General features: G+C 50.0%; 1 protein-coding gene across 3 annotated transcripts in view; it reads right to left on the bottom strand.

Annotated features, from left to right (window-relative positions):
• ADCK5 (aarF domain containing kinase 5) overlaps positions 1-12,512 on the bottom strand; it is a 269,661-nt gene that overhangs the window by 147,526 nt on the left and 109,623 nt on the right. For all 3 annotated transcript variants that reach the window (XM_029592309.1, XM_029592308.1, XM_029592310.1), the window contains one exon: positions 2,971-3,052. In XM_029592309.1, the coding sequence (XP_029448169.1) occupies positions 2,971-3,052 (82 nt within the window). The remainder of the gene's footprint in view (positions 1-2,970; positions 3,053-12,512) is intronic.

Here is a 12,512-nt window from a genome sequence, read left to right as displayed (position 1 = left end):
GAAGAGTTTGGGGCTTCAGGAGTGGGGATTTCTGGACATAACTGATTTTTAAAGTAGGGCTTTTGGTAGAGGGACTGCTTTTTAAGATATTTGTGGGGAGGTAGGGGCACTAGGCCATGCTATAATTTAAAAAGATATTGGGGAATAGGGTTGGGTACAGCTTCAACTTTATTTTTTAATGTTCAAGAAGCTAGAGAGCAGCAAAGTAACCCAGATAACCTTATCCAGATATATTCAGCAGAAAATTCATCTGAATAAGTTCTTCTAAATATTCAGCTAAAGCTATCAGGTAACTCTATCCACAAAGCCTCTTCACTCATCGGCTTCCAGAATATTCAGCTCACGTTATCCGGGTTACTTCTGCACTCACCTTGCCTCTGTCATATGTCCTTAAAAGTACATAAGTACATAAGGCTTGCCACACTGGGTCAGACCAAGGGTCCATCCAGCCCAGTATCCTGTTTCCAACAGTGGTCAATCCAGGCCATAAGAACCTGGCAGGATCCAAGGGGTAGAGAGAGTCCAGGCTGCTTATCCCAAGAATAAGCAGAGGATTTCTGCAACTCCACCTTAATAATGGTTAATGGACTTTTCCTCCAGGAACTTGTCCAAGCCTTTTTTAAACACAGCTACACTAACAACTTTCACCACATCCTCTGGCAAAGAATTCCAGAGCTTAATTATGCACTGAGTAGAAAATTATTTTCTCTTATTGGTATTAAATGTATTACCCAGTAACTTATTTGTGTGTCCCCTGGTCTTTGTAGTATACTTGGATTTTCAGAAGGCGTTTGACAAAGTTCCTCATGAGAGGCTTCTAGGAAAAGTAAAAAGTCATGGGATAGGTGGCGATGTCCTTTCGTGGATTGCAAACTGGCTAAAAGACAGGAAACAGAGAGTAGGATTAAATGGGCAATTTTCTCAGTGGAAGGGAGTGGACAGTGGAGTGCCTCAGGGATCTGTATTGGGACCCTTACTGTTCAATATATTTATAAATGATCTGGAAAGAAATACGACGAGTGAGATAATCAAATTTGCAGATGACACTAAATTGTTCAGAGTAGTTAAATCACAAGCAGATTGTGATAAATTACAGGAAGACCTTGTGAGACTGGAAAATTGGGCATCAAAATGGCAGATGAAATTTAATGTGGATAAGTGCAAGGTGATGCATATAGGGAAAAATAACCCATGCTATAATTACACAATGTTGGGTTCCATATTAGGTGCTACAACCCAAGAAAGAGATCTAGGTGTCATAGTGGATAACACATTGAAATCGTCGGCTCAGTGTGCTGCGGCAGTCAAAAAAGCAAACAGAATGTTGGGAATTATTAGGAAGGGAATGGTGAATAAAACGGAAAATGTCATAATGCCTCTGTATCGCTCCATGGTGAGACCGCACCTTGAATACTGTGTACAATTCTGGTCGCCACATCTCAAAAAAGATATAATTGCGATGGAGAAGGTACAGAGAAGGGCAACCAAAATGATAAGGGGAATGGAACAACTCCCCTATGAGGAAAGACTAAAGAGGTTAGGACTTTTCAGCTTGGAGAAGAGACGACTGAGGGGGGATATGATAGAGGTGTTTAAAATCATGAGAGGTCTAGAAGGGGTAGATGTGAATCGGTTATTTACTCTTTCGGATAGTAGAAAGACTAGGGGGCACTCCATGAAGTTAGCATGGGGCACATTTAAAACTAATCGGAGAAAGTTCTTTTTTACTCAACGCACAATTAAACTCTGGAATTTGTTGCCAGAGGATGTGGTTCGTGCAGTTAGTGTAGCTGTGTTTAAAAAAGGATTGGATAAGTTCTTGGAGGAGAAGTCCATTAATGGCTATGAATTAAGTTGACTTAGAAAATAGTCACTGCTATTAATTGCATCAGTAGCATGGGATCTTCTTAGTGCTTGGGATCCTGCCAGGTTCTTATGACCTGGATTGGCCACTGTTGGAAACAGGATGCTGGGCTCGATGGATCCTTGGTCTGACCCAGTATGGCATTTATGATGTTCTTATGAATGTGCATCTCGGGGCAAGGCAGCAGACTAAGGGAGAGGGACTGGCACCACCAGTATCACCCACACTAGGTCACCGGGAAGGGAACCTAGGCTGAGCAAATCAAGGGGTCAAGCCCCTCTAGGAACCCCAAGAGCGAGGGAGACAGAACTGTCTCCCTGACACAGTGAGTAAAAATGACAGAAATTTACAGGTAATTTTTTTTTTCAAAGAAATCAGATGAAAACAATTCTTGCTTGAGCTTGCCCCAGAGAAAAGAGTCAAGAAGAAACCCCGAGGGGAAGAAAGGGCAAGCTAACAGGGAACCACAGGGTGAGCTGTTCCACCTGCTGGAGACAGACAAATACTGCAGGGCTGCAGGGTAGGCTCTGTCCTCATATAGGATACACTTTCAGTTTTTCTCTGTCTCCCTCTGCTGGACAGGAGGCTCAACCCACGGTCTGGACTGATCCGGGTACGTACAGGGAAATGGAGTTCATTCCACCTAATAGGATCTTTCAATGGAGAGCCACAACCATTAGTCCTGGCTCCAGCCGTGTTCAATACTTACATAAGTGATACTGCAGAAGAGATGGTAGCAAAGGTCTGTGATTCTCTGGACAGGATAGGCACTAAATTACCTTAACAAGAGATTTTTTTTTTCTGTTTCCCGTATTGCTTTGCTGTACGGAAGCAACCACTCTCCAGCTCGGTCTCACAGCAAGAATAAATGAATACTCCAGGAGGGGAAGCTATGGCCTACCCTTCCGTCTTACGGTGCTAAAATACCAGGAGAGGCTGACACTATACTGACAGAAAATCAGAGTTTCTTCCTGGACACTACCAGGGGAAGAATAAGAAGCAATCTCTTCCCCTAATTATACAGCGTCAGCATCTACGGAAAACTGCATCTCCTCGCTCCCTCAGTACTTCACATCTTACACTTTTATACTGAGCACCACTCTTACCATTCCCAGGATGGGGGTCAGCGTGGATAAATCCCGTGTAAAATATCTGCTCAGCAAACATGCGAATCAATTTTTCAGCCACCTGTTTAAAGACAAGAGAAAGACAAGACAGATTATAGGGAACCAGTAAAGAGCGAGGGAGGAGTCTGAGAGACTGCACACAGAAATGAAAAGCAGACGCATATAAATGTCAGATTCTCAGGGTCTCTCAACAACATATTACACTGACCTATTCTGCAGGAGTTCAGGGCCTCATAAATAGAAAGATCCAAAGAGAAAAAGTCAGCAAATAGTCCTGATATAAATCCACAAGTCCATCTAATCCCAGGCTTTACCCCTCACTCCCTCACAGCTAAGGATCCTCTGTGCTTATCCCAGGCTTTACCTCTCACTCCCTCACAGCTAAGGATCCTCTGTGCTTATCCCAGGCTTTACCCCTCACTCCCTCACAGCTAAGGATCCTCTGTGCTTATCCCAGGCTTTACCTCTCACTCCCTCACAGCTAAGGATCCTCTGTGCTTATCCCAGGCTTTACCCCTCACTCCCTCACAGCTAAGGATCCTCTGTGCTTATCCCAGGCTTTACCTCTCACTCCCTCACACCTAAGGATCCTCTGTGCTTATCCCAGGCTTTACCCTCTCACTCCCTCACAGCTAAGGATCCTCTGTGCTTATCCCAGGCTTTACCTCTCACTCCCTCACAGCTAAGGATCCTCTGTGCTTATCCCAGGCTTTACCTCTCACTCCCTCACAGCTAAGGATCCTCTGTGCTTATCCCAGGCTTTACCTCTCACTCCCTCACAGCTAAGGATCCTCTGTGCTTATCCCAGGCTTTACCTCTCACTCCCTCACAGCTAAGGATCCTCTGTGCTTATCCCAGGCTTTACCTCTCACTCCCCCACAGCTAAGGATCCTCTGTGCTTATCCCAGGCTTTACCTCTCACTCCCCCACAGCTAAGGATCCTCTGTGCTTATCCCAGGCTTTACCTCTCACTCCCCCACAGCTAAGGATCCTCTGTGCTTATCCCAGGCTTTACCCCTCACTCCCTCACAGCTAAGGATCCTCTGTGCTTATCCCAGGCTTTACCCCTCACTCCCCCACAGCTAAGGATCCTCTGTGCTTATCCCGGGCTTTACCCCTCACTCCCCCACAGCTAAGGATCCTCTGTGCTTATCCCGGGCTTTACCTCTCACTCCCTCATAGCTAAGGATCCTCTGTGCTTATCCCGGGCTTTACCCCTCACTCCCCCACAGCTAAGGATCCTCTGTGCTTATCCCGGGCTTTACCTCTCACTCCCTCACAGCTAAGGATCCTCTGTGCTTATCCCGGGCTTTACCTCTCACTCCCTCACAGCTAAGGATCCTCTGTGCTTATCCCGGGCTTTACCCCTCACTCCCTCACAGCTAAGGATCCTCTGTGCTTATCCCGGGCTTTACCCTCTCACTCCCCCACAGCTAAGGATCCTCTGTGCTTATCCCAGGCTTTACCTCTCACTCCCCCACAGCTAAGGATCCTCTGTGCTTATCCCAGGCTTTACCTCTCACTCCCCCACAGCTAAGGATCCTCTGTGCTTATCCCAGGCTTTACCCTCTCACTCCCCTCACAGCTAAGGATCCTCTGTGCTTATCCCAGGCTTTACCCCTCACTCCCTCACAGCTAAGGATCCTCTGTGCTTATCCCAGGCTTTACCCCTCACTCCCTCACAGCTAAGGATCCTCTGTGCTTATCCCAGGCTTTACCCCTCACTCCCTCACAGCTAAGGATCCTCTGTGCTTATCCCAGGCTTTACCTCTCACTCCCCCACAGCTAAGGATCCTCTGTGCTTATCCCAGGCTTTACCCCTCACTCCCCCACAGCTAAGGATCCTCTGTGCTTATCCCAGGCTTTACCTCTCACTCCCTCACAGCTAAGGATCCTCTGTGCTTATCCCAGGCTTTACCTCTCACTCCCTCACAGCTAAGGATCCTCTGTGCTTATCCCAGGCTTTCCCTCTCACTCCCTCACAGCTAAGGATCCTCTGTGCTTATCCCAGGCTTTACCTCTCACTCCCTCACAGCTAAGGATCCTCTGTGCTTATCCCAGGCTTTACCTCTCACTCCCTCACAGCTAAGGATCCTCTGTGCTTATCCCGGGCTTTACCTCTCACTCCCTCACAGCTAAGGATCCTCTGTACTTATCCCTGGCTTTATCTCTCACTCCCTCACAGCTAAGGAGTGGGGGAGTCTGCTCCCTCACCCATGGGATGGTCCCAGACTCACTTAAGCACGCTGTCGTCAAACCCCTTCTTAAAAAACCCTCCCTAGACCCTAAAGACCCCTCCAATTTCCGCCCCATCTCCAACCTCCCTCTTATTTCCAAGCTAATGGAAAAAGTTGTTAATTCGCAACTCATGGATTACCTTGAAGATCACGCTATCCTCCATGTTTCCCAATTTGGCTTCAGAAAACATTTTAATACCGAATCCCTACTCCTCTCCCTAGCCGACTACCTCCTCAGAGGTCTGGGCCAAGGCCACAGCTACCTCCTTGCCCTCCTTGACATTTCGGCGGCTTTTGATACCATCAGCCACCACCGCCTCCTGACACGGCTAGAAAGCATCGGCATCTCAGGAATAGCTCTCGCCTGGTTCAAATCCTATCTTTCAAACAGAAAGTTCTCTGTCAAAATTGGAAACAACCTCTCTGCTTCACACCCTTTACAACAAGGAGTCCCGCAAGGCTCATCTCTTTCCTCAACCCTCTTCAATATTTATATCACCCCCCTCTGCCAGCTCCTCACTGACCTTAAACTCAAATTCTATCTCTATGCTGATGATGTTCAGATCATCATTCCCATTCATAGCTCTATATCTGACGCCCTGGAGCACTGGGAAAATTGCCTTGCAGCCATCAACTCCCTCCTCACCAACCTTCAGCTTGCCCTCAACGCAAACAAAACGGAACTCCTCCACATCTCCTCGCAACCGCCTGACCTCATACCTAATGACCCTAAACTTAACCTCCTCTCAGGTCAACCAGCTGTTAGGGACCTCGGAGTTCTCCTTGATCCCAACCTTAGCATGAAACCACAAATCAAATCTATCCTCAAAGCAGGCTTCTTCAAACTCAACGTTCTTAAGAAACTCCGACCCCTGCTGTACACCCAAGATCTCCGCACAGTGATCCAAGCCACCCTTACCTCCAAACTGGACTATTGTAATGCCCTCCTCCTAGGGCTCCCCTTATCTTCAATAAAACCCCTTCAACTTTTGCAAAACGCCACTGCAAGGCTCATTACCAACACACGCATACACGAACATATTACCCCTGTCCTCAAGGATCTCCATTGGCTTCCCATCCTTTTCCGTATACACTACAAGACCCTGACCATAGTACACAAATCTATCCACACACACAACTCCAACTGGCTTGACCTCCCTTTCACTGCGCCCCTGTCCTCCCGAGCCACCAGATCTGCCAACAAAGGTAATCTACATGTACCGTCCTTGAAGGCAGCTCATCTCTCATCCACCCGTGACCGCTCCATATCCATTGCCGGCCCCGCCCTCTGGAACTCCCTACCCGTCCACTTGCGCCTTGAACCCTGCGCCATCAAATTCAAAAAGAAACTAAAAACATTCCTGTTCAACCAAGCCTACACAGAATAGACCCTCCCTTCCCTCTATTGCTCATACCCCCTAGGTGACCGCCCTTTTCCTTATATTAAGGAATCTAATCACAATGTACATTGTTGTCTTCTTGTTATGACCTCTTGTTGATTTCTTGTTGTTTAATCTATTTTCCCTACTGCTCTAGGTTAACCCCCTGCCCAGTTCGCCTCCCCTGTTGAAATGTACTTCTAAATCTTTTGTTAATATGTGAACCGGTATGATGTCCCCACTAATACCGGTATATAAAAGTTTCTAAATAAATAAATAAATAAATAAGGATCCTCTGTGCTTATCCCAGGCTTTACCTCTCACTCCCCCACAGCTAAGGATCCTCTGTGCTTATCCCAGGCTTTACCCCTCACAGCTAAAGATCCTCTGTGCTTATCCCTGGTTTTACCTCTCACTCCCTCACAGCTAATGATCCTCTGTGCTTATCCCAGGCTTTACCCCTCACTCCCTCACAGCTAAGGATCCTCTGTGCTTATCCCAGGCTTTACCCCTCACTCCCTCACAGCTAAGGATCCTCTGTGCTTATCCCAGGCTTTACCCCTCACTCCCCCACAGCTAAGGATCCTCTGTGCTTATCCCGGGCTTTACCTCTCACTCCCCCACAGCTAAGGATCCTCTGTGCTTATCCCAGGCTTTACCCCTCACTCCCTCACAGCTAAGGATCCTCTGTGCTTATCCCGGGCTTTACCCCTCACTTCCTCACAGCTAAGGATCCTCTGTGCTTATCCCGGGCTTTACCCCTCACTCCCCCACAGCTAAGGATCCTCTGTGCTTACCCCGGGCTTTACCCCTCACTCCCCCACAGCTAAGGATCCTCTGTGCTTATCCCGGGCTTTACCCCTCACTCCCTCACAGCTAAGGATCCTCTGTGCTTATCCCAGGCTTTACCCCTCACTCCCCCACAGCTAAGGATCCTCTGTGCTTATCCCGGGCTTTACCCCTCACTCCCCCACAGCTAAGGATCCTCTGTGCTTATCCCAGGCTTTACCTCTCACTCCCTCACAGCTAAGGATCCTCTGTGCTTATCCCAGGCTTTACCTCTCACTCCCTCACAGCTAAGGATCCTCTGTGCTTATCCCAGGCTTTACCTCTCACTCCCCCACAGCTAAGGATCCTCTGTGCTTATCCCAGGCTTTACACCTCACTCCCCCACAGCTAAGGATCCTCTGTGCTTATCCCGGGCTTTACCTCTCACTCCCTCACAGCTAAGGATCCTCTGTGCTTATCCGAGGCTTTACCCCTCACTCCCTCACAGCTAAGGATCCTCTGTGCTTATCCCGGGCTTTACAACTCACTCCCTCACAGCTAAGGATCCTCTGTGCTTATCCCAGGCTTTACCTCTCACTCCCTCACAGCTCAGGATCCTCTGTGCTTATCCCAGGCTTTACCTCTCACTCCCTCACAGCTAAGGATCCTCTGTGCTTATCCCAGGCTTTACCCCTAACTCCCCCACAGCTAAGGATCCTCTGTGCTTATCCCAGGCTTTACCCCTCACTCCCCCACAGCTAAGGATCCTCTGTGCTTATCCCAGGCTTTACCTCTCACTCCCTCACAGCTAAGGATCCTCTGTGCTTATCCCAGGCTTTACCTCTCACTCCCTCACAGCTAAGGATCCTCTGTGCTTATCCCAGGCTTTACCCCTCACTCCCTCACAGCTAAGGATCCTCTGTGCTTATCCCAGGCTTTACCTCTCACTCCCCCACAGCTAAGGATCCTCTGTGCTTATCCCAGGCTTTACACCTCACTCCCCCACAGCTAAGGATCCTCTGTGCTTATCCCAGGCTTTACCTCTCACTCCCTCACAGCTAAGGATCCTCTGTGCTTATCCCAGGCTTTACCTCTCACTCCCCCACAGCTAAGGATCCTCTGTGCTTATCCCAGGCTTTACCTCTCACTCCCCCACAGCTAAGGATCCTCTGTGCTTATCCCAGGCTTTACCTCTCACTCCCTCACAGCTAAGGATCCTCTGTGCTTATCCCAGGCTTTACCCCTCACTCCCTCACAGCTAAGGATCCTCTGTGCTTATCCCAGGCTTTACCCCTCACTCCCCCACAGCTAAGGATCCTCTGTGCTTATCCCGGGCTTTACCCCTCACTCCCCCACAGCTAAGGATCCTCTGTGCTTATCCCGGGCTTTACCCTCTCACTCCCTCATAGCTAAGGATCCTCTGTGCTTATCCCGGGCTTTACCCCTCACTCCCCCACAGCTAAGGATCCTCTGTGCTTATCCCGGGCTTTACCTCTCACTCCCTCACAGCTAAGGATCCTCTGTGCTTATCCCAGGCTTTATCCCTCATTCCCTCACAGCTAAGGATCCTCTGTGCTTATCCCAGGCTTTACCTCTCACTCCCTCACAGCTAAGGATCCTCTGTGCTTATCCCAGGCTTTACCCCTCACTCCCCCACAGCTAAGGATCCTCTGTGCTTATCCCAGGCTTTCCCTCTCACTCCCCCACAGCTAAGGATCCTCTGTGCTTATCCCAGGCTTTACCTCTCACTCCCTCACAGCTAAGGATCCTCTGTGCTTATCCCAGGCTTTACCTCTCACTCCCTCACAGCTAAGGATCCTCTGTGCTTATCCCAGGCTTTACCCCTCACTCCCTCACAGCTAAGGATCCTCTGTGCTTATCCCAGGCTTTACACCTCACTCCCCCACAGCTAAGGATCCTCTGTGCTTATCCCAGGCTTTACCCCTCACTCCCTCACAGCTAAGGATCCTCTGTGCTTATCCCAGGCTTTACCCCTCACTCCCCCACAGCTAAGGATCCTCTGTGCTTATCCCAGGCTTTACCCCTCACTCCCCCACAGCTAAGGATCCTCTGTGCTTATCCCAGGCTTTACCTCTCACTCCCTCACAGCTAAGGATCCTCTGTGCTTATCCCAGGCTTTACCTCTCACTCCCTCACAGCTAAGGATCCTCTGTGCTTATCCCAGGCTTTACCTCTCACTCCCTCACAGCTAAGGATCCTCTGTGCTTATCCCAGGCTTTACCTCTCACTCCCTCACAGCTAAGGATCCTCTGTGCTTATCCCGGGCTTTACCTCTCACTCCCTCACAGCTAAGGATCCTCTGTGCTTATCCCATGGCTTTACCTCTCACTCCCTCACAGCTAAGGATCCTCTGTGCTTATCCCAGGGCTTTACCTCTCACTCCCTCACAGCTAAGGATCCTCTGTGCTTATCCCAGGCTTTACCCCTCACTCCCTCACAGCTAAGGATCCTCTGTGCTTATCCCAGGCTTTACCCCTCACTCCCTCACAGCTAGGATCCTCTGTGCTTATCCCAGGCTTTACCCCTCACTCCCTCACAGCTAAGGATCCTCTGTGCTTATCCCAGGCTTCACCCCTCACTCCCTCACAGCTAAGGATCCTCTGTGCTTATCCCATGCTTTACCTCTCACTCCCTCACAGCTAAGGATCATCTGTGCTTATCCCTGGCTTTACCTCTCACTCCCTCACAGCTAAGGATCCTCTGTGCTTATCCCAGGCTTTACCCCTCACTCCCTCACAGCTAAGGATCCTCTGTACTTATCCCAGGCTTTACCCCTCACTCCCCCAGAGCTAAGGATCCTCTGTGCTTATCCCAGGCTTTACCCCTCACTCCTCACAGCTAAGGATCCTCTGTGCTTATCCCAGGCTTTACCCCTCACAGCTAAGGATCCTCTGTGCTTATCCCAGGCTTTACCCCCTCACAGCTAAGGATCCTCTGTGCTTATCCCAGGCTTTACCTCTCACTCCCTCACAGCTAAGGATCCTCTGTGCTTATCCCAGGCTTTAGCTTTCACAGCTAAGGATCCTCTGTGCTTATCCCAGGCTTTACCCCTCACAGCTAAGGATCCTCTGTGCTTATCCCAGGCTTTACCTCTCACTCCCTCACAGCTAAGGATCCTCTGTGCTTATCCCAGGCTTTACCTCTCACTCCCTCACAGCTAAGGATCCTCTGTGCTTATCCCAGGCTTTACCCCTCACTCCCTCACAGCTAAGGATCCTCTGTGCTTATCCCAGGCTTTACCCCTCACTCCCCCACAGCTAAGGATCCTCTGTGCTTATCCCAGGCTTTACCCCTCACTCCCTCACAGCTAAGGATCCTCTGTGCTTATCCCGGGCTTTACCTCTCACTCCCTCACAGCTAAGGATCCTCTGTGCTTATCCCGGGCTTTACCCCTCACTCCCTCACAGCTAAGGATCCTCTGTGCTTATCCCAGGCTTTACCTCTCACTCCCTCACAGCTAAGGATCCTCTGTGCTTATCCCAGGCTTTACACCTCACTCCCCCACAGCTAAGGATCCTCTGTGCTTATCCCAGGCTTTACCTCTCACTCCCTCACAGCTAAGGATCCTCAGTGCTTATCCCAGGCTTTACCTCTCACTCCCTGACAGCTAAGGATCCTCTGTGCTTATCCCAGGCTTTACCTCTCACTCCCCCACAGCTAAGGATCCTCTGTGCTTATCCCAGGCTTTACCCCTCTCTCCCTCACAGCTAAGGATCCTCTGTGCTTATCCCAGGCTTTACCTCTCACTCCCTCACAGCTAAGGATCCTCTGTGCTTATCCCAGGCTTTACCCCTCACTCCCTCACAGCTAAGGATCCTCTGTGCTTATCCCAGGCTTTACCCCTCACAGCTAAGGATCCTCTGTGCTTATCCCAGGCTTTACCTCTCACTCCCTCACAGCTAAGGATCCTCTGTGCTTATCCCAGGCTTTACCCCTCACTCCCCCACAGCTAAGGATCCTCTGTGCTTATCCCAGGCTTTATCCCTCCACTCCCTCACAGCTAAGGATCCTCTGTGCTTATCCCAGGCTTTACCCCTCACTCCCTCACAGCTAAGGATCCTCTGTGCTTATCCCAGGCTTTACCTCTCACTCCCCCACAGCTAAGGATCCTCTGTGCTTATCCCAGGCTTTACCCCTCACTCCCTCACAGCTAAGGATCCTCTGTGCTTATCCCAGGCTTTACCCCTCACTCCCTCACAGCTAAGGATCCTCTGTGCTTATCCCAGGCTTTACCTCTCACTCCCTCACAGCTAAGGATCCTCTGTGCTTATCCCAGGCTTTACCTCTCACTCCCTCACAGCTAAGGATCCTCTGTGCTTATCCCAGGCTTTACCCCTCACTCTCTCACAGCTAAGGATCCTCTGTGCTTATCCCAGGCTTTACCCCTCACTCCCTCACAGCTAAGGATCCTCTGTGCTTATCCCAGGCTTTACCCCTCACTTTCTCACAGCTAAGGATCCTCTGTGCTTATCCCAGGCTTTACCCCTCACTCCCTCACAGCTAAGGATCCTCTGTGCTTATCTCAGGCTTTACCCCTCACTCCCTCACAGCTAAGGATCTCTGTGCTTATCCCAGGCTTTACCCCTCACTCCCCCACAGCTAAGGATCCTCTGTGCTTATCCCAGGCTTTACCCCTCACTTTCTCACAGCTAAGGATCCTCTGTGCTTATCCCAGGCTTTACCCCTCACTCCCTCACAGCTAAGGATCCTCTGTGCTTATCCCAGGCTTTACCTCTCACTCCCCACAGCTAAGGATCCTCTGTGCTTATCCCAGGCTTTATCCCTCACTCCCTCACAGCTAAGGATCCTCTGTGCTTATCCCAGGCTTTACCCCTCACTCCCTCACAGCTAAGGATCCTCTGTGCTTATCCCAGGCTTTACCCCTCACTCCCTCACAGCTAAGGATCCTCTGTGCTTATCCCAGGCTTTACCCCTCACTCCCTCACAGCTAAGGATCCTCTGTGCTTACCCCAGGCTTTACCCCTCACTCCCTCACAGCTAAGGATCCACTGTGCTTATCCCAGGCTTTACCCCTCACTCCCCCACACCCCCTCAGACATGACTGATCCTCAGTCCCAGGAGATCTCTCCTCTCCTCCCCTCTGAGACATGACTGA

This window comes from Rhinatrema bivittatum, chromosome 2 (genome assembly GCF_901001135.1).
Source record: "Rhinatrema bivittatum chromosome 2, aRhiBiv1.1, whole genome shotgun sequence".
Lineage (NCBI taxonomy): Eukaryota > Metazoa > Chordata > Amphibia > Gymnophiona > Rhinatrematidae > Rhinatrema > Rhinatrema bivittatum.
Note: the sequence above shows the minus strand (reverse complement) of the source record. Positions and strands in the feature narration are given on the sequence as shown.